The sequence below is a fragment of the Balaenoptera ricei genome, chromosome 9 (genome assembly GCF_028023285.1).
Source record: "Balaenoptera ricei isolate mBalRic1 chromosome 9, mBalRic1.hap2, whole genome shotgun sequence".
NCBI lineage: Eukaryota > Metazoa > Chordata > Mammalia > Artiodactyla > Balaenopteridae > Balaenoptera > Balaenoptera ricei.
In genome coordinates, this window is record NC_082647.1 from 62,326,525 (window position 1) to 62,352,458 (window position 25,934).

Below are 25,934 nucleotides of genomic sequence, written 5' to 3' on the forward strand. Positions count from 1 at the left end.
TCTCCATAGTGGCTGTATCAATTTACATTCCCACCAACAGTGTGGAAGGGTTCCCTTTTCTCCACACCCTCTCCATCATTTATGGTTTGTACATTTTTGATGATGGTCATTCTGACTGGTGTGAGGTGATACCTCACTGTAGTTTTGATTTGCATTTCTCTAATAATTAGTGATGTTGAGCAGCTTTTCATGTGTTTTTTGGCCATCTGTATGTGAAGTAGTCTTTGATGATTGAATGATGCATGAATTAATGTAGGATTGAAATTAATAAATTATTTAAGAGTAAGATAAAGATGACAGAAGAGCCAAACTTACTGTTTTTTCACTGACTTCTTTAAACAGTTGTTCTTATTGTTTTTATTGGAATTGAATTGTGGGTTATATTATAGTTATCTTCCCAACCTAGGATTTGGTATTTAGTTTTTGATAGCAGTCAAATTTGGGCCCAACTCAAGCTGCTAGAAAAGCAGTTTACATTATTTAGTCAAAGAGTGGCAGTAGAAGTAGTAAATCTAACTTTTTTTAAATAGGACTTTCATAAATACTCTACAAAAAAATACAAAATAAAATGCTGTTTTTTAATAAGAGTACATTAAACATTTCAATTAAATGGTTATATTATTTTTAAAGGACTTTTAAATTACTTTGGTTCACATTGAAGATTCAGTAGACTACTTATATCATCTATTTCATTTTGGTGTTCTCTCATTAGCTCTTGACCCAAAAAAGTAAGTTTTATTATAAATGATAAAATGAAAGAGTTTAATTAGAGACTTCCATTTTTATTAATAAAAGTAAAAGGACAGTTATGTATTACCCCCATAAATAGTATTTACAGCTATATGGTAGGTCAGACCACATTGCATTCTCAATATTCTGAGGTTTATTGTTTCTGCTGTACTTTTTTTTTTTTTAATCCCCCCCACCTGCCACTTTCGAAACCCCCTTGGTGTCTATACGTTTCTTCTCTACATCTGTGTCTCTGTTTCTGCCTTGCAAACCAGTTCATCTGTACCATTTTTCTAGATTCCCCATATATGCATTAATATACGATATTTGTTTTTCTCTTTCTGACTTACTTCACTCGTATCACAGTCTCTAGGTCCATCCACATCTCTACAAATGACCCAATTTCCTTCCTTTTTATGGCTGAGTAATATTCCATTGTATGTATGTACCACATCTTCTTTATCCATTCATCTGCCAGTGGGCATTTAGGTTGCTTCCATGACCTGGCTGTTGTAAATAGTGTTGCAGTAAACACTGGGGTGCATGTGTCTTTTTGAATTATGGTTTTCTCTGGGTATATGCCCAGTAGTGGGATTGCTGGGTCATATGGTAATTCTATTTTTAGTTTTTTGAGGAACCTCCATACTGTTCTCCATAGTGGCTATATCAATTTACATCCCACCAACAGTGCAAGAGGGTTCCCTTTTCCTCACATCCTCTCCAGCATTTGTTGTTTGTAGATTTTCTGATGGTGCCCATTCTAACTGGTGTGAGGTGATACCTCATTGTAGTTTTGATTTGCATTTCTCTAATAATTAGTGATGTTGAGCATCTTTTCATGTGCCTCTTGGCCATCTGTATGTCATCTTTGGAGAAATGTCTCCTGCCTATTTAGGTCTTCTTCCCATCTTTTGATTGGGTTGTTTGTTTTTTTAATATTGAGCTGCATGAGCTGTTTATATATTTTGGAGTTTAATCCTTTGTCCATTGATTTGTTTGCAAATATTTTCTCCCATTCTGAGGGTTGTCTTTTCGTCTTGTTTATGGTTTCCTTTGCTGTGCAAAAGCTTTTAAGTTTCATTAGGTCCCATTTGTTTATTTGTGTTTTTATTTCCATTACTCTAGGAGGTGGGTCAAAAATCTTGATGTGATTTATGTCAAAGAGTGTTCTTCCTATGTTTTCCTCTAAGAGTTTTATAGTGTCTGGTCTTACATTTAGGTCTTTAATCCATTTTGAGTTTATTTTTGTATATGGTGTTAGGGAGTGTTCTAATCTCATTCTTTTACATGTGGCTGTCCAGTTTTCCCAGCACCACTTATTGAAGAGACTGTCTTTTCTCCATTGTATATCCTTGCCTCCTTTGTCATATATTAGTTGACCATAGGTGTGTGGGTTTATCTCTGGAATTTCTATCCTGTTCCATGGATCTATATTTCTATTTTTGTGCCAGTACCATATTGTCTTGATTACTGTAACTTTGTAGTAGAGTCTGAACTCAGGGAGTCTGATTCCTCAGCTCTGTTTTTTTTTTTCTCAAGGTTGCTTTGGCTATTCAGGGGTCTTTTGTGTCTCCATAAAAATTTTAAGATTTCTTGTTCTAGTTCTGTAAAAAATGCCATTGGTAATTTGATAGGGATTGCATTGAATCTGTAGATTGCTTTGGGTAGTGTAGTCATTTTCACAATATTGATTCTTCCCATCCAAGAACATGGTATATCTCTCCATCTGTTTGTGTCATCTTTGATTTCTTTCATCAGTGCCTTATAGTTTTCTGAGTATAGGTCTTTTACCTCCTTAGGTAGGTTTATTCCTAGGTATTTTATTCTTTTTGTTGCAGTGGTGAATGGGTTTGTTTCCTTAATTTCTCTTTCTGAGTTTTTGTTGTTAGTGTATAGGAATGCAAGTGATTTCTGTGCATTAATTTTGTATCCTGCAACTTTACCAAATTCATTGATTAGCTCTAGTAGTCTTCTGGTAGCATCTTTAGGATTATCTGTGTATAGTATCATGTCATCTGGAAACAGTGACAGTTTTACTTCTTTTCCAATTTGTATTTCTTTTATTTCTTTCTCTTCTCTGATTGCCATGGCTAGGACTTCCAAAACTGTTGACTAATAGTGGCGAGAGTGGACATCATTGTCTTCTTCCTGATCTTAGAGGAAATGCTTTCAGTTTTTCACCTTTGAGAATGATGTTTGCTGTGGGTTTGTCATATATGGCCTATATTATGTTGAGGTAAGTTCCCTCTATGCCCACTTTCTGGAGGGTTTTTATCATAAATCGGTGTTGAATTTTGTCAAAAGCTTTTTCTGCATCTATTGAGGTGATCATATGGTTTTTATTCTTCAATTTGTTATTATGGTGTATCACACTGATTGATTTGCATATACTGAAGAATCCTTGGGGTATATCCCACTTGATCATGGTGTATGATCCTTTTAATGTGTTGTTGGATTCTGTTTGCTAGTATTTTGTTGAGGATTTTTGAATCTATATTCATCAGTGATATTGGTCTGTAATTTTCTTTTCTTGTAGTATCTCTGTCTGGTTTTGGTATCAAGGTGATGGTGGCCTCATAGAATGAGTTTGGGAGTGTTCCTTCCTCTGCAACTTTTGGAAGAGTTTGAGAAGGATGGGTATTAGCTCTTCTTTAAATGTTTGATAGAATTCACCTGTGAAGCCATCTGGTCCTGGACTTTTGTTTGTTGGAAGATTTTTTTTTTAATTTTAATGCACATACTTTTATAATTATTTATTTATTTATTTTATTTTTGGCTGTGTTGGGCCTTCGTTTCTGTACGAGGGCTTTCTCCAGTTGTGGCAAGCGGGGCCCACTCTTCATCGCGGTGCGCGGGCCTCTCACTATTGCGCCCTCTCCTGTTGCGGAGCACAGGCTCCAGATGCGCAGGCTCAGTAGTTGTGGCTCATGGGCCCAGTTGCTCCGCGGCATGTGGGATCTTCCCAGACCAGGGCTCAAACCAGTGTCCCCTTCATTGGCAGGCAGACTCTCAACCACTGCGCCACCAGGGAAGCCCTGTTGGAAGATTTTTAATCACAGTTTCAATTTCAGTGCTTGTGATTGGTCTGTTCATATTTTCTATTTCTTCCTGGTTCAGTCTTGGAAGGTTATACCTTTCTAAGAATTTGTCCATTTCTTCCATGTTGTCCATTTTATTGGCATAGAGTTGCTTGTAGTAGTCTCTTAGGATGCTTTGTATTTCTGTGGTGTCCGTTGTAACTTCTCCTTTTTCATTTCTAATTTTATTGATTTGAGTCCTCTCCCTCTTTTTCTTGATGAGTCTGGCTAAAGGTTTATCAATTTTGTTTATCTTCTCAAAGAACCAGCTTTTAGTTTTATTGATCTTTGCTATTGTTTTCTTTGTTTCTGTTTCATTTATTTATGCTCTGATCGTTATGATTTTTTTCCTTCTACTAACTTTGGGTTTTATTTGTTCTTTCTCTGGTTCCTTTAGGTGTAAGGTTGGATTGTTTATTTGAGATTTTTCTTGTTTCTTGAGGTAGGATTGTATTGCTATAAACTTCCTTCTTAGAACTGCTTTTGCTGCATCCCATAGGTTTTGGTTCATCGTGTTTTCATTGTCATTTGCCTCTAGGTATTTTCTGATTTCCTCTATGGTTTCTTCAGTGATCTGTTGGTTATTTAGTAACGTATTGTTTAGCCTCTGTGTGTTTGTGTTTTTTACATTTTTTTCCCTGTAATTTATTTCTAATCTCATAGCGTTGTAGTAAGAAAAGATGCTTGATATGATTTCAATTTTCTTAAATTTACTGAGGCTTGCTTTGTTACCCAAGATGTGATCTATCCTGGAGAATGTTCCCTGTGCACTTGAGAAGAAAGTGTAATCTGCTGTTTTCAGATGGAATGTCCTATAAATATCAATTAAATCTATCTGGTCTATTGTGTCATTTAAAGCTTGTGTTTCCTTATTAATTTTCTGTCTGGATGATCTGATCTGTCCATTGGTGTAAGTGAGGTGTTAAAGTCCTCCACTATTATTGTGTTACTGTCGATTTCCTCTTTTATAGCTGTTAACAATTGCCTTTTTTGTTGAGGTGCTCCTATGTTGGGTGCATATATATTTATAATTGTTATATCTTCTTGGATTGATCCATTGATCATTATGTAGTGTCCCTCCTTGCCTCTTGTAACATTCTGTATTTTAAAATCTTTTTATGTGATATGAGTATTGCTACTCCAGCTTTCTTTTGATTTCCAATTGCATGGAATATCTTTTTCCATCCCCTCACTTTCAGTCTGTATGTGTCCCTAGGTCTGAAATGGGTCTCTTGTCGGTAGCATATAGACAGGTCTTGTTTTTGTATCCATTCAGCAAGCCTGTGTCATTTGGTTGGAGCATTTAATCCTTTCACATTTAAGGTAATTTTTTATATGTGTGTTCCTATTACCATTTTCTTAATTGTTTTGGGTTTGTTTTTGTAGGTCCTTTTCTTCTCTTGTGTTTCCCACTTAGAGAAGTTCCTTTAGCATCTGCTGTAGAGCTGGTTTGGTGGTGCTGAATTCTCTTAGCTTTTGCTTGTCTGTAAAGCTTTGATTTCTCCATCAAATCTGAATGAGATCCTTGCTGGGTAGAGTAATCTTGGTTGTACGTTCTTCTTTTTCATCACTTTAAATATATTGTGCCACTCCCTTCTGGCTCGTAGAGTTTCTGCTGAGAAATCAGCTGTTAACTTTATGGGAGTTCCCTTGTATGTCATTTGTCGGTTTTCCCTTGTTGTTTTTAATAATTTTTCTTTGTCTTTAATTTTTGTCGTTTGATTACTATGTGTCTTGGAGTGTTTCTCCTTGGGTTTATCCTGCCTGGGACTCTCTGCACTTCCTCGACTTGGGTGCCTATTTCCTTTTCCATGTTCGGGAAGTTTTCGACTACTATCTCTTCAAATATTTTCTTGGGTCCTTTCTCTCTCTTGTCTCCTTCTGGGACCCCTATAATGCAAATGTTGGTGCATTTAATGTTGTCCCAGAGGTCTCTTAGGCTGTCTTCGTTTGTTTTCTTTCTTTTTTCTTTGTTCTGTTCCATGGCAGTAATTTCCACCATTCTGTCTTCCAGTTCAGTTGTCTGTTCTTTTGCTTCAGTTATTCTGCTATTGATTCCTTCTAGTGTATTTTTCATTTCACTTATTGTATTGTTCATCTTTGTTTGTTCTTTAAACATTTCTTGCATCTTCTCGATGTTTGCCTCCATTCTTTTTCCAAGGTCCTGGATTATCTTCACTATCATTTTTCTGAATTCTTTTTCTGGAAGCTTGCCTATCTCCAGTTCATTTAGTTGTTTTTCTGGGGTTTTATCTTGTTCCTTTACCTGGTACATAGTCCTCTGCCTTTTCATTTTGTCTGTCCTTCTGTGAATATGGTTTTCATTCCACAGGCTGAAGGATTGTAGTTCTTCTTGCTTCTTCTGTCTGCCCTCTGGTGGATGAGGCTATCTAAGAGGCTTGTGCAGGCTTCCTGATGGGAGGGACTGGTCTAGCTGTACTTTGATATATTTCAGGGAAAAGCCAATACACTGCCTCTGAGGGTAAGCAAGGGGGGAAAATGGAATATCTTTATATGTTTCTGGTGCAGTAGAGACAAACTGAGTATCCTGTCTTGAGTCAAGAGTAGTCTTTACCCAAACTAAAAAAGACTACTGTTGGAAAGATTATCTCATTGATAGACTTTTGGCTTTTTGTTTGGTTTGGTTTAGATATTTTGTGTCTGCAACCCAAAAAGTAAAAAGTAGAGAAATGACTGTCAAAGATGGCAGTCCTAAGTTCCAGTCTTTTCTCTGGCCATACTTCTTTTCTAATTGTATCTCTAATAATTCAACACATAGTAAGTCAACACATTGAGCCATCTTGCCCACCATTACCTAATGCACGAGTTTACTAGAACTAAATTTTAACTTTGGTGACAGATAATATATAGTGAGTGCTTACTATGAATTCGACATCATACTAGTTGCTTTCTCCATGTTACTTTAATTCTTACAACTGCAATATGAGGTAAATTTATTCATCCATTTGGCAGGTATTTATTACTTGCTCACTATATGCCAAGAATTCTCCTAGGAACTGGAGACATAACTGTAAACAAGATAGCTAAGTCTCTTCACTCATGGAGACTATACAAGATAGATATCATTCCTGCTCTTGGGGAGTTTACATTCTACAGTTGACCCTTGAACAAGGAGAGGGGGTAGTTAGGGTTGCTGATCCCTTTTACGCCACTCAAAAATCTGCATACTTCTATTTCTGCCTGAAAAACAAAGAAATTGATAAATGACTCATTCAAGGACAGGAAGCTGAGACAGTTTGGTAGAATCAGGACTCAAACCCTCGTTCTTTTGTTTCCACATATTGTGATCTTTAATCGAACACTAACTTTTCCCCACATTTAGAGATCTCTAAAATGAAAACACAGGTACTATCTTTATTGAAAACTGTGTATAAGTGGACCCATGCAGTTCAAACCCATGTTGTTCAAGGGTCAAGTATATGGACAGAATATGGACAAGTAAATAGTTATAATATGAGGAAGAACAGACAATTATGTATAGAAGAATTCATAATCCGGTTTTAGGAATTAGTGATGGTTTCCTGCGAGAGGTAAAGGCAAAGACAGGGTTCAGACAGGGAGCAGCATATGCAGTGATCCCAGAGGAGAGGGAGCATAGCACATTCAGTGTTGCAGGAACAGAGCGTGAGAGAGGACACGAAGAGATAATTGAGGCAGTGGGGTAACCAGGACTTAGAAATCATGGTAAGGGTTTAGGGAAATTTGTGTTTTAGAGCTGTCATTCTGTGTGTGGAATGGATTGGAGAGGATCAAGATTGATAGCAGAGACCTCAGAAGCCACAGTTATCAGGCAAGATATGATGGTGTTCTTACGGAGGTAAGTGGCAGAAGAGCTAGAGGAATGTGGATAGAGAGTGGGACCGAATTTAATTAATCGGATACAGGGGATGGAAGGGAAGGAAAAATGAAAGCATGCTAAGACAACTGGGATAATACTAATAGCAGTTAATTAGATAGGCATAACATAGGAAGAATGCATTTGAAAATAAGAAAAGAGTTTATTTTGGGATAAATTTGATATAGCTAGATAGAGATGTCCAATGGGCAAGAAATGTAGGTTGAAGAAAGAGGTCGTCCATTTTAATTAATTATTTCAAGAAATTTGACTGTATGAAGGAAGATAAAAAGATATACAGTGATAGCAGCAGGTGAATCTGGAGTCATGGGAGGGCTTTTGTGTTGTTTTTGTTTTTAACATGGAATTGATTAAAGCGTGTTCAAATGCTGATGAGAGGAAACCCTTAGAAAGAGGTTGGAAGATGCAGAGTAAAGAGGCTGAAAAGCAGAATTCCTAGGAATGGGATCCAAAGCACAGGTGAAAGATTGGCTTTAGACACAGGAGGATGTACACCTACTCCACAGTAGGGAAAGGGGAAAGGTATGCAGGTTGTTTAATGTTCAGTGATCAGAGGCTGACAGGTTTTCCACTTGATGGCTCCTACTTTCTCAACATAGTAGGTTTGCTTGTTGAGAAGAGCAGGGAGGCTGTGGAGAGGCGATACAGAGAAGTGGAGAGAGAGTTGTCTTGAGAAATGGGAGGACTGTGGGGCAATGTTGCTTTAGCAGAAGAAAGAATAAAGGACAATGGGCCAAGAGAGCTAAGAATACTGGCAAGAGAATGATTCATTTGTTGGTCCTTGGGATCTAACTTGGATAGGGAGGAAAATGACAGAAGACTAATAGGTAAAGATATGAGTGGTCAAGAGATTGTGAGGTTGAGATTGTGAGCTGGAAGACTATGAGGTTGTGGTTAGAAAGTGGCTCTTTTGGAGAAGGAATAATTTGGAGTGTGTCCATGATAGGAGTAGGTAGAATCTTGGAGGTGTAAGCCAGTGGAGATAAGGAAGCAAAGGAACAGAGAGGCTAGTTTTTGGGAAGGGCCAAGTGTTGAAATCAATCAGGAAGAAGAGAATGCATGCTCTGAGGGAATGCCTTGTATGTCTTGTGGAGCAGGGTCACAGGGTTGTCAGTAGGTATAATTCCTTCCTTTTAAGATGGCAGAAAATTACATAATGTTGGTCAGCTTTCCATCCAACATGATGAAAATATTTTTCATACTTAAATGGTAAACTGATCTAGAAAGCATGTCTGTTAAGAAGAATTACTTTAACGGGCAGAATTGCTGGGATTTAGGTTTTTAAGAACAAAAATGTTCTTATAAACACTGGATAATCTTACTGCTTTGTTATTATGTAGATGTAAAAATGCAACAAACTTATATCTACAAATAGCATAGTGTTTACTTGATGTAGTATTTGAAATAAAAAAATTTTTTTGGTGTTTTTTAATGTTTAAGTGAACTTGTTTCACTTGTTTCCCTCACAACCATCATAAAACATTGATTTTATTATTTATATATAGGGTAGTCTCAAATTTGGGGATACAATCTTGTCACTTTAGTATTGCATAATGTGTATAAATAGATTTAAATTAATCATATATTTTAAAATTCATGCATACTAAAAATCATAATATGACTATGTACTTAAAAACCTACAATAATATCACATCGCTTATTTGATAACCCGAATTTCCTGTAGCATAGTTATTAAGCAGTGGGAAGGCCTCTGAGCAGCCAAAATAATGTGGCACAATATCCATGCACTTACACGATACTTTTCCACCTCCTAGCAGTGAACTCTTTGGATTCACACACATTGATCTCTATTCCATGACACAATTTCTAGAAAATAAAAACTCTAAGAAACTAGAAATTATTAAGCTGTGAGGAATTGTTTAACAAATAAATTGCTTTTTGTTCACCTGCTTAAAATTGTTATTTTTACCATTAATTAAATAATATCATCAGCACTGAATCCAAAATTTATACGGGAGATAAGAAAGTAAATACCTTATAGTACATCTGCAGCTTGTTCTACATGAAATTTAATGACTACATACTATTTAAACAGTTTAAGTTTGTTATTCAGAATAAAAAGTCTTCTTTAATTTTTAACATAAGTGTTTTATTAACTTTATCATTTAATTCTAAGTTTTCTCAGAGTTCTTGAAATCTCACTTTCATAAGCTATAAGTGATTTTGTCTTCACTGACTTCCCTCATGGTTGCATATAGAGCAGCACGGTTCCTCTTTTTGATGTGCAGGTATTCTCTTTCTTTTTTCTTTTTTTTTTTTTTTTTGGCTGCCTTGGGTCTTCGTTGCTGTGCGTGGGCTTTCTCTAGTTGCAGTGAGTGGGGGCTACTCTTCGTTGCAGTGTTTGGGTTTCTCATTGTGGTGGCTTCTCTTGTTGCGGAGCACGGGCTCTAGGTATGCGGGCTTCAGTAACTGTGGCTCATGGGCTCTAGAGCGCAGACTCGGTAGTTGTGGCACATGGGCTTAGTTGCTCTGCGGCATGTGGGATCTTTCCGGACCATGGAGTGAACCTGTGTCCCCTGCATTGGCAGGTGGATTCTAAACCACTGCGCCACCAGGGAAGTCCCTACAAATGTATAATTACTGTGTTATATGTAACTATATAAATGTAGGATGGTGTAAATTACTACTAATAAAAGACATTTGTAATGTTGGACATTCTTGCTTCCTAATTCCTAATTCAGTTTATTCTGAAAATCCTTTTTGTTAAAATAAGAACAGATAATGACAATTTTGATGGTAAAACTTTCTAGAACTTTTAAGAATTTGAGTTGTAATTAATAGAGTCCTTAAGTTTCATCTTTCTTTTACCTTAATTTGGCACCAAGTATCATCTTACGTGAAATTATCCCCCCGTTAGGATCAGCTGCCTTGATTGCAATCTAAGTAATGTTACAAGAATTATTTAAATTCCTTGTGAAAAGAAAATGAGGCCATAAAGTCTCCTGGTTTAGTAAGGGGGGAGAACCTTCAAATAATTCCTATTGTATTTTACCTTAGTACTTAACCTTTCAAAGTACTTTGATGTTTTTGATCTCATTTTTTTTCATATAGATGTATATATTCATACATAGAGTGGCAGAAGGGGGAGGGAGAGAGTGTGAGTATCGGACCTCAAACACTGGGGATACCTTTCAAATAAAAAAAGAAAAGATGCCAGCCCCTTTGGAGCTTATGTTCTAGTAGGAGAAGAGATAAGACTGAAAAATAAATTAAATAAAATATGGGAGCTTATGTTCGTGCTAAAGGACATAGAGGAGCCAATGGTTAGTTAGATAATGCAGGTGGCACCCTGTTTTAGATGAGGTGGTCAGGGAGGCTGCTCTGAAGCAGTGGCTCAGCGTAGCCCATCGGGCATTGACTGTAAGTCCCACAGCTCCTTCTGGTAACTCGGGGAAATGTGTACTTAGCAACATGTAAAATGTGTTTTGTTTGTGGCATGCTTTATACTTATGCTATCATGAAATTGTGGCTGAGAAGTTGAATATTTAAAATCTAATGTTGAAATAGTCCTATGTAAAACTGACTTATTTTCCAAATACATTTCAAAAACTAATAAACAATAATATAAAGGTGTTTCTCTTTAGGAATGGTGGAAAGCAGCAGACATAATTGGAGTGGGTTGGATAAGCAAACTGATATTCAGAATTTAAATGAAGAGAGAATCTTAGCTTTACAGCTTTGTGGGTGGATAAAGAAAGGAACGGATGTCGACGTGGGGCCATTTTTGAACTCCCTTGTACAAGAAGGGGAATGGGAGAGAGCTGCCGCTGTGGCATTGTTCAACTTGGATATTCGACGAGCAATCCAGATCCTGAATGAAGGGGCATCTTCAGAAAGAGGTATTGGGTTATATAATAAGGTAGTTGCCGTTCATAGAATCCTTGAAGGAAAATATGCTGGTAATTGTTAAAACTCTAATCAATATTTTTGGTAAATGTTTTTGAAAGAGAAATTAGCACAGAACTGTGTCTATTAAAGTAAATGTTTTACCTGCTGTATAAAAAAATTAAAAAAAATAAAAAATAAAAAAAAAATAAAAAAATAAATAAAATAAAATTCAAAAATTAGAAAAAAAACTAAAAAAAAAAAAAAAATAAAGTAAATGTTTAGTCCATCCCTTTTGTTTATTGAAAAAGAAAATGTCTTAATTGTCTTTTTAATATTATAAGGAATGCTCAAGTGTGTTCATTTCGATGTTTTTTCCTTGAAGATAGTTCACATACATTCAAAAAATGTATTTTCTTTGAGATTAGGACTACTTTAGTTTGTAAGCATTTTTATGGCAAACATTTGAGTGTATTTTAGTTTATGCTTTATTTTTTGTATGGTTTTTGGTTGACTTTTAGGAAACTGAATGACACTTTTAGTTAGACTAACATAGATTCTTATAAAAATCATACTTCGATCTACAAAAGTGTTTCTACTTGAGTCTGCTGATTTGAACATAGTTTCCATTTAATATTTTTTTGAAAAAGAAGAAACAAAGATATGTGATAAAGTTTTCACCCTGACATTTTGCAAGAGAAAACTCAGAGAAATAAATCTTAATCCAGGAATTCAGTTTTTTTCTTATTGGGAATATTTCACTTCAAGATGTATATATACCTCGCAGTTTTTAATACACCTGGCCAAATTATTTATGAGTATTCAGAATACTTAATTTTTATTTGCTGGTCCATTTTGAAGCTATTACAGTTCTGTGGTACCATAGGAAAAACACCTGAAATTAACTGTAATCTATTTACTTGCAGTCTAAAAGTTGAAAAAGCTAATGTTTTGCCCAGATTGCCCTCTTTTCCTTCAGTTTTGCTGTAACATAAGTCTTCCCCATTTTGAGAGTGCAGTAGAAGATACGTGGTGATGGAAAAAAGAATTGATATTTAAAGCCATTTCTAATTCTAATTTTACTATGATCTGAGAGCATGATAATCCTTGTCTTGTGTACCTGGAAAATTTGGTGTTAGATTTAAACACCCATACTAACAGTAGGGGAAAAGTATCTTTTCAGTGATTTGAATAACCTGGTTGAGGACTGGAGATTTCTGTGAATCAAATATTCCTTTCCATTTGGAGATAAATTGTTCTCAGCAGGATTCAAAGAAGATATTCCTTTGTTGTTGTTGTTTCTTAATGTTAAAGTCAGAAAGAGAAAACCAAATACCGTATGCTAACACATATATTTGGAATCTAAAAAATAAAAAAGGTTCTGAAGAACCTAGGGGCAGGGCAGGAATAAAGACACAGGCATAGAGAATGGAGTTAAGGACATGGGGAGGGGGAAGGGTAAGCTGGGACGAAGTGAGAGAGTGGCATGGACATATATATACTACCAAATGTAAAATAGATAGCTAGTAGGAAGCAGCCCCATAGCACAGGGAGATCAGCTCGGTGCTTTGTGACCACCTAGAGGGGTGGGATAGGGCGGGTGGGAGGGAGACGCAAGAGGGAGGAGAAATGGGGATATATGTATATGTATAGCTGATTCACTTTGTTATAAAGCAGAAACTAACACACCATTGTAAAGCAATTATACTCCAATAAAGATGTTAAAAAATGAAAGGAAGGAAGGAAGGAAAGGAGGGAGGGAGAGAGGCAGAGAGAGAGAAAGAAAGGAAGGAAGGAAAGAAAGAAAGGGAGGGAGAGAGAGAGAGAAAGAAAGAGAAAGAAAGAAGGAAAGAAAGAAAAAGAAAAAAGACTTCAACAGAGTAAGCACAGGAAGCAGGCACAAAATAACTTGGGGAAAATGTTTATAGAAATGAGGAACAGCCTATTAAGAACATAAAGTGGGAAATGCTGTTTCATTTGGAAAAAAGGAGTAAATGATTAGGATCAAGAAACCTAATAAAGTTGCTATAATAAATGTAGAAAACACTTAAGAGTAAAAGCTAAAGATGAATTTAATTTTCTCTTTTGAAGCGAAACTTACTGTTAGACGGCGAGGCAGCCGTAGGGCTGACTGCCAGGCTAGCAGCTCATCAGCAGCCGGATACACTGCTAAGAACAAATGTTTAAAAGACTATTGGTAACAAATGCTTTGTTGCAAATATGTCTAAATACAGTTCTGTGATCATTCTGATCGTTAATTTTGTCCTAGAAAAATTAAAAGTATAATACTATAATAATAATTTGGTCCTAGAAAAATTAAAAGTATAATACTATAATAAGAATGCTGAAATATTGGCTTTCAGTACTTTGCTGATAAAACATATACATAAGCATGAGCATTATATATGTAAGAATAGGAAAACAAATGATTTTGAAAATTGTAGTCCTGAGATACAATAATATTTACTATCAACACTTTGAAACATCTCCACATAAATTAACTTGTTGATGAAGTTGGCAATGATTCTGATAGTATTGCTTCACTATTCTTCATTTAGGTCCTAAGCTAACATACTCTGTAGGAATCTGCCTGGGATGAAAACTTGAGAATTAAAAGATGTGCTTGTCCTGCACAGGGTTTGCAATATGGGTAGAAGTTTTGTAAGAATGGAAATTTTTGCTTGTGGTTCTTGCCAGATATTCTAGTCTGTGTCAAAACCCTTATTCTAATGGGCTTATTTTTCTGGGGGGTAAATTCACCCTCTGATCTTTATTTGTTATAGTTGAAGAACTAGGAGACATTAAGCTTTTGATTACTTTAATTAGCTGTCTCTTTTTAATATGCAGGTGATCTGAATCTTAATGTGGTAGCAATGGCTTTATCGGGTTATACGGATGAGAAGAACTCGCTTTGGAGAGAAATGTGCAGCACTTTACGATTACAGTTAAACAACCCGTATCTGTGTGTCATGTTTGCATTTCTGACAAGTGAAACAGGATCTTATGATGGAGTATTGGTAAGCTAATTTCTGTTTCATGAGACTCTCCTTTTAAGATAGGAGTTTTTAATGTAATTTTGTTAAAATTTTCAAATGTCAGTTGCATAAAATAATGTCATATTTCGATGCATTTTATATTATTTAAAATAAGGTATCTTAAAAATTTGGAGTTAGCCGATAGCAAACTGAACTTGATTTTTTTTAATGGTTTTAATAATATAATTTACAGACATTGGAGGAATAAGATTTTATCCTTTAGCTTAGAAACTGAGCTCTAGAACTCTACAGCTATAGAAACATGCATATTATACTGAAATATAATCTTTTAAATGTGTGTATGATGTTTTTGTTTTTGGCTTTTTTCTTAGTTAAGTAAATCAATACATGATCAGTTATGGTCAGGATAACCATGTATCTTGTCTGAGTTAGTATTTGTCATTCACAGACACGTACCAGTTTGGAAGATAAATTATATGATCACACTACTTATAGTGGACTATTTTATTTTTTCACTATTTGGTCTTTTCATTGCTGTTTTTTTTTTTTTTCTTTCTCCTGCTTTAATCACTTATGAACACATCACCAAATAGGTTCTTTGTCACAAAGTGCAGAAAGAAAGAAGTGAGGGTTGCTTATCAGTTTTAGTTATTGGGTTTTAAGCTTCACCTTAGTACCACAACTTTCTTGACATTTGTTGGGCTTCTTTCTAGCACTGAGAAGAACCTTCCAAGGCAAAATGTATTTCTATTCTTTTTTTGCAATTGTAGCATTTATTGGGTTGGCTAAAAAGTTCGTTCTTTTTTTCTGTAAGATGGCTCTAGTAGCGCTTTTAACTTCATTCAAAACAATTTTGTTAGATTGTATTGTGACAGTTCTTTGCTCAAAAAGATAAAATGTTTTGGGAAGATGGAATTATGAAGTTGCCTGAAAAACGGCAGAAAGTAGTAGAACAAAATGGTGAATACATTGTTCAATAAAGTTCTTGGTGAAAATGAAAAATGTGTCCTTTATTTTTACTTAAAAACTGAGGGAACTTTTTGGCCAACCCAATATTATAAAATACACATTGATAATTGATTTAAATTTCAGTTCCGAAGAATTTATAAAAACATGTATTTATTGAGATAAATGAATGAATGTGTTAATAAATGTTGTTAGTGTCCATTTTGGCAATTCGTTATGTGTTTTGTTCATTACTTTTAACAAATTACTATTGAACCTTTCTAACCACTTCAAATTAATATCCAAGAGCATGTTGGGGTTTTTTTGTTTTTTTTTTTACAATTATTACTCTTTGTTGTTAAACAGAAGACTTTAAATGTTGCATCTTGAAGAAATAAAATGATACTTTTAGGAAGTGGTAGAGGACAATGAAGACTAGAAAAAGAAATGGATTGTTCAGATTTTAAATTGATAGAGAAGTATATTGTCTAAATGTTAAACTTCTGTATTTTCAATTAAGTGACCTATTAAAAATACCTTCTTACACCTAAATAAGTAAGGGATATCATATCTTGAGTAGGAAGTTTATATTGATATTTCCAAGCTGTTTCAGGAGTGTCCCTGATTATACTTTATATGTAAATAATGATAATTATCATTGTTCTTTTTAAAAAATTGTTAAGTTATAGTAATCTAGTGAAAAGTTTTGAATTGGGAAATCAGAAGGTAAAGGTCTGAGTCCTTGCTCTGCCACAGTTACCTTAGCTGGTCAGTTATCTTTTTTGGGTTTTAGTTTCTTCAGCTGTAAAATGGGGCAGAGAATATTTATAACTCTTTCCAGATCAAAATTGTAACACATACAACATAGTCTAAGAGTTAAATCTAATTTTTACCAAATATGTCCCCTTTTTAGGGCAGAACCATATTTATAATTGAGAAAACACACTAAGGTATCAACTGAAGTGATCTTATGTTTAAAGGAGGAAAACTATATTTCATGGAAGACTTCAGTGGAAATAGGATCCTTTATCCACCCTTAAACTATTTTTTACTTATCACAAAATTAATTGTATCTTTCTACATTTATAGTAAACACTTTTCAAAATAGTGTTTTACATTATTGACAAGCATACAAAAATTTAAGAATTTATCATAATGCCTCTTATTTTGCCACAAACCACCTATATAAGAGTATTTTACAATAGCCACAAAAGTGTGTCTATTTACTTATAAGGTATGTTTTAAAACTTTGTGTTTAGAAACATGTATTGATATTCTTTCTAAATCCTGAGCTGGTATATTTACTGGTAATTCACAGATTTCCTAGACTTGTTGATTAACTTAGAAGCCAAGGAAAGATTTCCTCAGTTTCACTAAAATTAATTTCTGTGATGAAAGGACTACATGGCATCTTAAATGTGATAAACTGTTCACCATTGCTTCTGTTTTATGTTAAAGTTATATAAGACAGAACTGGAATTTTTTTAAACTAAATTGGTCAGTTTAAGACGTAAATCTTTACTTTCTACAGACAATAACCTTAGCACTGAGTTTCCTGAGAGTTACATTAAGAAAAACATCTTAGGCGATCAATGGCTCTGCCAGTGTATACACAGTAGCTTATTAATACATTTGAAAATCAAAATATGTATTAGGTATAAAATACCTAGTCTGCAAAAATTTATAACTCATAGCACCAGAAAGTAACTCCTTGCTTTTTCTCTTCTTTTCAGTATGAAAACAAAGTTGCCGTACGTGACAGAGTGGCATTTGCTTGTAAATTTCTTAGTGATAGTCAGGTAGGAACTGATTTAATTCCATATTTCAAGTGATTAATATTTACTGTCACTGGATTAAGAAACTAATCTTTATGTATAAATATGTATCTGTGAGGTTTATATATACATTCTTCTAAAAAGTGAGGTAATAATTTCTTATTAGATTGAGATATTATAAACATGTATCATACCTAAATTTACTTATTTAAGAATGCTGATTTAACAAGGACCTACTGTATAGCACAGGGAACTATACTCAATATCTTGTAATAATCTATAAGGGAAAATAATCTGAAAAAGAATAGATATATATGTGTATAACTGAATCACTTTGCTGTACACCTGAAACTAAAAACATTGTAAACCAACTATACTTAAATTAAAAAAAAAAAATGCTGACTTAATATTTTAGTTTATTTCTGCTGTGGTGAGTGGATTAATCAGTAGATAAAGATGTTAAACTCACCTCTTAACGATGCTATCAAAGGATTCCTTCATTTTTTAATACAATAAACAGCTAGTACATGAATATGCTATGTAGATAGTGAGAGAGAAATGCACATGAACAACTAGTAATGTGTTGTGTTGAGTACTACAATAATGAGAAAGTGCTGGGGAACATAAAGCCATCTTGGCTAGAGTTTGGGGTAGGATAAAGTCAGGCAAGACCTTATAAGAAATAGTTTGTTTTTGTGTTTGTTTGTTTAGGATAAGATTGTAAAGGACCCATGAGCTTTACAGATCAAAATCCCAAAAGAGATTTACAGGTTCTTTTTTTTAAAATTTTATTGAAGTATTGTTGTTTTACAGTGTTGCGTTAATTTCTGCTATACGGCAAAGTGACTCAGTTATACCTATATGTATTCTTTTTCATATTGTTTTCCATTATGGTTTATCACAGGAGGATATTGAATATAGTTCCCTGTGCTATACAGTAGGATCTTATTGTTTATCCATCCTATATATAATACAAGAAATGGTTATTGTTGGTAATCTTGAAGTTCCCTTCCAACTCAGATTCTGTGACTCTATTACTTTGTACTGTATATTAGACATCAAGAACTTTGCAAAATAATAAGGACAGTTCTCTTTAAATTTAAAATAGTAAACCCTCTGTGGATCTTTTATAGAACAATTATCAAAAGATAGTAAATACCTTGCCGTTTTAAAAAAATATTTTAAATGATCATGAATGCTGCATTGTAATTTATAATAGATGCAGACTTCTTAGAGATCACATATGTAGATTTTTACAAGGGCTTTTGTTTTAAACTGTTTTCCATTAAGGGTAAAATTGTTTCAAATGTAGAATTTATGAAGCAGAAAATACAAATAGTCAAATGGATTGCTTTAGAAAAATCACTTTGAATTTTCCAGTTAAATAGATACATCGAAAAGTTGACCAATGAAATGAAAGAGGCTGGAAATTTGGAAGGAATACTGCTTACAGGCCTTACTAAAGATGGAGTGGACTTAATGGAGAGTTATGTCGACCGAACTGGAGATGTCCAAACAGCAAGTTACTGCATGTTACAGGTTAGCGCAGCCTGGTGGCAGCAATTTTTTAAGGAGAAAAAAAATGCTTAGCCTTCTGTATTTTCTTCCCTCACTGAGTGGATATGCCTTGTTGCTTGCTGCTGGTCTTTAGAAGACATTTAGCTTTAATCACTTGATCTACAGGACTTCTGCCTTACCTTACGTCGCTAAGCCTCCTGCATTGGGTTATCTGGGTTTTCCTTTCACTTTGAGAAGTGTCAGTCTTGAATTTATGTAAAGCTCAAATGGAGCAGAGACACCTCTCTTCGTTTTCTCCAGCTGTTGACAGAACAACACCTTCTACAAAGAGATTGCCTTTCCCTGATCTGAATTACTATACATCTTTCTTGAAATACAGAAGGCAAGTTACACACAGCTGTCTTAATTCTCATTCTTCCCTTTTATTATCTCATTTCCTCATTTATTAAATGGGCATGATTTGGTATAATCAGTCATCTATTTTCTCTCAGCTTTTACTGTCCAGTGGTTAAAAATGGATTCCTGGCAAAGATTCCCTACTACTTTGCTTTTGTTGGAAATATGGTGACATTTTAGAGCTTTTTCCTGAGATTTCCTGTGGCCCTGTAGCTAATCTTATCCTTCTTAGTGTTCTCTTTCCCGTCCTTATCCTTTTATACAATATGATAGCATGCTGCATACTGGCTAAGCAAAGTAAATTGCCCCCTCCCCCCACCCTACCTTCTTATGAACAAAAGTAGATATTGATTGGCCCACAAACCACAATGTAAACTTACCCTAAGTTATCAGGCCACTGCCCATGGAAGAAAAGGTGTCCTTCTGTAGCATAAGGTATCATTGTTTTCTTACTGAAATGAGTTCACATTTGTTAAACCAAGCTGTAGATATATGGCTATGGAATGCAAATGGTTGGTAACCTGTTAACAAGGTTTATAAAAATCCATTTAAAATGCAGTGTGTAATTGAATCTTGCTTTAAAAAAAAATCTAGTCTGATGATCAGCTGCCTTTTAATTGAGAAGTTCCCTCCATTTATATTTATATGGTCAAGATTTAGGCTATCATCTTGCTATTAGTTTTCTCTTTTGCTTTTTCTTCCTTCTTCCTTTTGTTTTTCTGTTCCTTTCCTGCCTTCTTTTGGGCTAATTGAATATTTTAGTATTTCACTTTATTTTATCTATTAGCTTTTTAGCTATACCCCTTTTCATTATCTTCTTCTTTTGAGTAGTTGCTATAGGTCTAACAATATGCATCCTTAACTCATCAGTCAACATTTTACCTCCTCTTACTTTACATTTCACACCTGATACATCATGCTTCCTACTTCACCTTTTCTCTTTCTTACCTCACACCTGACACTTTCCACTTTTTGCTTCATATTTCATGTTACAACAGTGTAATTCCATTTACGAATCCCCCTCCTTTGTCCTATTGTCTTGTATTCTGCTTCTACATCCATTATAAACTCCAACTTAGTGTTATTATTTTTGCTTTGAACAGTCAGTTGTCTTTTATGTAAATTATGTGAAGAATGAAAACATGGGCTTTTATATTTATTTACTTATTTACCGTGCCTGGTACTGTTTACTCCTTACCAGAGACTCAAATTTCATCTCATATCGTTTCCCTTTGGTCTTTCTCTTTAGCATTTCTTATAGTTTACATTTACTGGGGACAGATTCTCTCAGCTTAATTTTAATTGAAAATGTCTATTTTGCTCATTTTCTTTCAGCATTTCAAAGATGTGGTTTCACAGTGTTCTGGCCTCCATGTTTCTGATGAGAAGTCAGATACTACTATCCTTGTTTCCTCTATGTAATGCTTCATTTTTCCTTGGGCTGCTTTCAAGATTTTCTTTTGATTTTTAGCAGTTTAACCCTTGAAGCCTCGTTGTGGTTCTTTTTATCCTGCTTGTGATTCACTGAAGTTCTTGGATCTGCAAGTCAGTGTTTTTCATCAAATTTGGGAAGTCTTCAAGCATTATTTCTCTAAATATTTTTTTCTGCCTCAATCTCATTCCCCTTCTTGGACTATTATTGCACATATATTAAACCATTTGATATTGTCCCACAGGTATCTGAGGCTCTGTTTATTTTCCTTTCATCTTTTTTCTTCTGTTCTTCAAATTGGATAAATTCTTTTGATTTGTTAATTGACTATTCTGTCACCTTCTATCTGATGTTAGGTTTTCCAGGGAATTCTTAATTTCAGTTATTGTACTTTTTAGTTCCAGAGTCTCCATTTTTTTATAGTTTATATTTTTCAGCTCAGAGCCCTATCTGTTTACTAATTAAAAAACTATTTTCCCCTAAGTCTGAATAATAGCTGCATTTAGATCTTTACTTACTCTAACATAAGGGCTATTTAAGGTTTAGTTCTATTGACTGCCTTTTTCCTTTACTTTGAAACACATTTACCTGTTTCTTTATATGTCTAGTGATTTTTTATTGAATACTGGCCATTGTTTGCAGTATATTATAGACATCTGGGTTCTTTTCCTTTTTTCTGAAGAATGTTGGTTAATGCTTTTGGAAGTTCAGTTACTTGCTGATCACTTAGGTCTTACATTTTGTTACTGTAGGAAGCCCATGGCATTTCAAAGCCCTTCTAATTTTAATTTGGTCAGACTTAATCTCTGAACTGTTTTCTCTGCAGACTTTTTCAGACCTTGATTTTAAGTTTTATTGGGGCGGTTCTAGAGAAGACTTACAAAATATGAAGTGACCAGATTCTTTCTTAGTTTATCCTTACTGCCGTGGAAGGGGAAAGAGTGGGGTATGAAGATTTTTGATTTTTCTGTGAATTTTCTTTTTAAATCAGGGATTGTATTATACTTTAGTACTTAGTTCTGGCTAGTTGGTCATAATTAGGACTGTAGTAGCTGTTTATTTTTTTAAGAAATGAAGTTGTCAACTATGAGTTTTTCACATGTTCTTTTAGCTAAATTTAACTCTAGTAATTGAAATTAATACCTAATTACTAGGTGAAAGATACGCTTCTATTTTGATGGAATGTCTAAAGGTAGATTGTCTTTATTAGCTGTTATAGGTTTCTTCCATTTTTCCATAAGATGCATGCTAAGTTGCCTCTGACATTTTACTTTCTCTGTGGCCCCCAAACAGAACCGGAAAAACTTGGCTTTAACTTAATGGCCATAGCATCACTGGAGGCAGAGGCTTTCTCTACTTTCTTCATCATGTGAAGATAAGGACGATATCCTCGACAGAGCTAAAAGCATTCTATGAAAACCCAAAGCAAGCGTAGGTGAAATGTGGAATGTCACAGCTGCCAGGGAAAATACAGCTTTAGGAAAAGTCTTAGTGGCAAAAAATTGAAGTTCTTAATGAGAAGGAGTCTAAAGTAAATTTAAGGAAAAGGAATGTTCCTTTTCACTGTGGCCTAGGTGCAAAAGAACTAAACATTTTTGGTTCAGTTTTGGTTTTTTTCTTTCTTTCTTTTTTTTTTTTTTAAATTTGAAGGTGATAAATATATGTTTTAATTGAAGGCGAGGGAGAGAATAGGCATTTTTTATAAGATATCTTTTTTATTTTTTTAATTAATTTATTTATTTATGGCTGTGTTGGGTCTTCGTTTCTGTGCGAGGGCTTTCTCTAGTTGTGGCAAGCGGGGGCCACTCTTCATCGCGGTGCACGGGCCTCTCACTATCGCGGCCTCTCTTGTTGCAGAGCACAGGCTCCAGATGCGCAGGCTCAGCAATTATGGCTCACGGGCCCAGCCGCTCCGCGGCATGTGGGATCTTCCCAGACCAGGGCTCGAACCCGTGTCCCCTGCATTGGCAGGCAGACTCTCAACCACTGCGCCACCAGGGAAGCCCCGAGAATAGGCATTTTTTTTTTTTTTTTTTGAGAATAGGCATTTTTAACTTTTAGCTAAATAGGTATACAAAAATAGCATCTTAATCCACAATACATTGCTAGATATGAAGGACCCGGCTCAGTATTATTTTTAAATGTGATTGAGCAATTTTGGTGTGTATTTAGATGAGATAGTAAATATATTTTGTGAACCTAGAGGTTTTCATTGTTGGGACAAAAAATATTTGCTTCATTTTTTACTGCATTCAACTAAGAAGGTGAATTGATTGCTCTTAGGTCTTTAAACTTAAATAAGAGGTAGAAAATTACACTTCTCTGGCAAGATATAATGGTATATACAGTGCATATTTATGTCATTGGTAGAGGCCAACTTAAAGTAAATTAATGGAGCTTCCATCAGTTATTTTATCTGATCCTCATTAGGAGCCAGCTTTTGGCAAGAAAGAGGCCTGTTTCTTCCCATGTGACTCATACTCGCATGTTGCCTAGAATCTTCAGGCTTACCCAAGAAAATTTTAAAAACTGAAATAATTCATGTTTTCTTTTTAGGGTTCTCCCTTAGATGTTCTTAAAGATGAAAGAGTTCAGTACTGGATTGAGAATTATAGAAATTTATTAGATGCCTGGAGGTTTTGGCACAAACGAGCTGAATTTGATATTCACAGGAGTAAGTTGGATCCCAGTTCTAAGCCTTTAGCACAGGTAAGTACATTGTTTTGGAGAGAATCAAATTGTAACATGTACCTAATAGCCCAGCCAAAAAATAGAAGTGTTTACAGCATGTTATATAGGGTAAATTGAGGGTTCAATTTAATAAATTGTTATCAATATACTCATTCTTTTGCTCATGTTGAGTTCCCATGTCTTTATCTATCCCAGAGTGCACTTTGTCCTTAATCTTCCTGTTTTTTTGATCGTGCCACTTCCTAACAGTCATCTCGGTGACTTGAGCTTTAGTCTGACACAGAGCAAACCACAGCAGGTCTAGAGGATCTTAGGCAAACCTAAATCAGTCCTAGAGTTGTCCAAGGATTTCTAGTATATTCCAAGATCTTTCAGAATCTAAACTACTATATGTTCTTACACATTCCACTTACATATTGACACTTTCTGCACTGTTATGTGTAATAAGGCAGGAGTTGTTTCTTTAACACTATATACATATATATCTATATGTCTAATTAGACATAGAAATTTTTTTTCTTTAAGCAGTAGTTTAAAAAACATGAGATCAACACTGTATATAAAATAAACAACAAGGATTTACTGTATAGCATAGGGGATATATTCACTATTTTGTTATAACCTATAATGGAAAAGACTCTGAAAAAGAATATATGTATAACTGAATAACTTTGCTGTATACCTAAAACTAACACAATATTGTAAATCAACTGTACTTCAATTAAAAAAAAGCAACATGAGATCAATTATTACATAAAGCACTTGACGTGAGATCACTGTGTCTGAGTTCAGACGTTAAATATCAGGTATATGCTCCATGTGAGCACTGGATGGTGCTATTTTCTTATTTTAGAAATTTGAGAAATTACGGTTTGTATTAAAACAACCTGAGTATTAATCAAATAGCAGTACATGATAATATTTGTTACTAATCTGTATCATAAGTGTTCAAGAGTCCAGGAGTTTAAAGGCGTAATGAACAGTTTATATTGCTATTATTCTAAAGTTTTAACTATTATGGGATCCTTAACTCCTTTTTATCTTAGGAAATGAGTGTTTTCTTTACAAGAAAATTTTGTTTAGGAGATTATATCATTGAACTTTGTATCAAAAGTCATATTGGGATATTTTGTAATGTCCCAGGGTGAACTCTAAAGTCCTTGTTGGGCTTCCCTGGTGGCGCAGTGGTTGAGAATCTTCCTGCCAATGCAGGGAACACGGGTTCAAGCCCTAGTCTGGGAGGATCCCACATGCCGCGGAGCAACTAAGCCCGTGAGCCACAGCTACTGAGCCTGTGCGTCTGGAGCCTGTACTCCGCAACGAGAGAGGCCGTGATAGTGAGAGGCCCACGTACCGCGATGAAGAGTGGCCCCCGCTCTCCACAACTAGAGAAAGCCCTTACACAGAAATGAAGACCCAACACAGCCAAAAATAAATAAATAAATAAATAAATAATAAAAATAAAGTCCTTGTTATTTTTTTCTGTAGATCACAGTGATGTTAGGAAGAATATAATTAAACAAAGGTAACAGAGAAGAAGTATTCAAATAATGTAACTGCTAAGTGGAAGTCTTAAATGAGAGCTCATCAACTTAGCAGATAAATTATTTTATAATACGCAATAAAATTTAAAAAATTATTTAAAAGTAATTTGTTAGGATCAAACTTTAATTATTTTAAATTTATTTTATTCATGAAGTTTACATTATATTTATTTCTCCTTTCATTTATTTTATAGGTGTTTGTGAGTTGCAATTTTTGTGGAAAGTCTATCTCCTACAGCTGTTCAACTGTGCCCCATCAGGGCAGAGGTTTTAGTCAGTATGGTGTCAGTGGCTCACCAACAAAATCTAAAGTCACAAGTTGCCCTGGCTGTCGAAAACCCCTTCCTCGATGTGCACTTTGCCTCATCAATATGGGAACACCTGTTTCTAGTTGTCCTGGTATGATATAATTCTACAGTATACATTTTGGAGCTGAAATTGTTTCTACATAATTGATTTAATGTTGTAAATAAAAGACATACCCACTTGAGTTTATATTATTTCTAAGAGCAAGCCACTTTGCTGGCTTGAAGGTTTTTGTGTTCTCTATAGTTTATGAAATCTGTACATTAAAAGTAAAATCTATATCCATGATATCTCAGGTAATCTCACAAATGCTTGCCAATTTAACATTCGTGAGAAGAGCTTAAATATTAAATAATCTTATATCATTTTCTTACCACTTTTTCTAAGAGGAGCTCCCTCAAATTTTATGTTTAAAAGTCACCGTGGCCCCATCTAGTAACAAATACCTTGTGTGCATAAAGAATTTTTGATAGTCTCAAAGCACTTTGACATTTTCTCTTATTTCATGTTCAAAATCTACCTCTGAAAATATGTAGAGAATGTATTAACCTAGAAATCAGATCCCTCTACTTCTAAGTTTTGGTGTTGGCTTCTGCTATATTTGTCAGCTACCTAGTAAATATATATACTTTTTTAATGCTTAGAAATATTAACATTATTGTTTACTGCTTAAAGTAAACATATAGAGAAAATTTTTGAGAACAGTAGATAATTGAATATAATGCACCTAGTGGCTAGAAATATTTCAGCTATTTATATACTTGAAAATGATACTATAGCAAAAAATTCAATGAAAAACATT

The 25,934-nt window shown here is 34.8% G+C and overlaps 1 protein-coding gene across 6 annotated transcripts in view; it reads left to right on the top strand.

Annotated features, from left to right (window-relative positions):
• The window catches only part of MIOS (meiosis regulator for oocyte development), a 40,493-nt gene that overhangs the window by 9,061 nt on the left and 5,498 nt on the right, over positions 1–25,934 (top strand). For 5 of the 6 annotated variants that reach the window (XM_059933901.1, XM_059933900.1, XM_059933899.1 and 2 more), the window contains exons 5-10: positions 11,289–11,543; positions 14,377–14,546; positions 17,204–17,269; positions 18,626–18,784; positions 23,148–23,300; positions 25,021–25,225. In XM_059933901.1, the coding sequence (XP_059789884.1) occupies positions 11,289–11,543; positions 14,377–14,546; positions 17,204–17,269; positions 18,626–18,784; positions 23,148–23,300; positions 25,021–25,225 (1,008 nt within the window). The remainder of the gene's footprint in view (positions 1–11,288; positions 11,544–14,376; positions 14,547–17,203; positions 17,270–18,625; positions 18,785–23,147; positions 23,301–25,020; positions 25,226–25,934) is intronic. The other variant, XM_059933904.1, reaches the window with a different exon arrangement.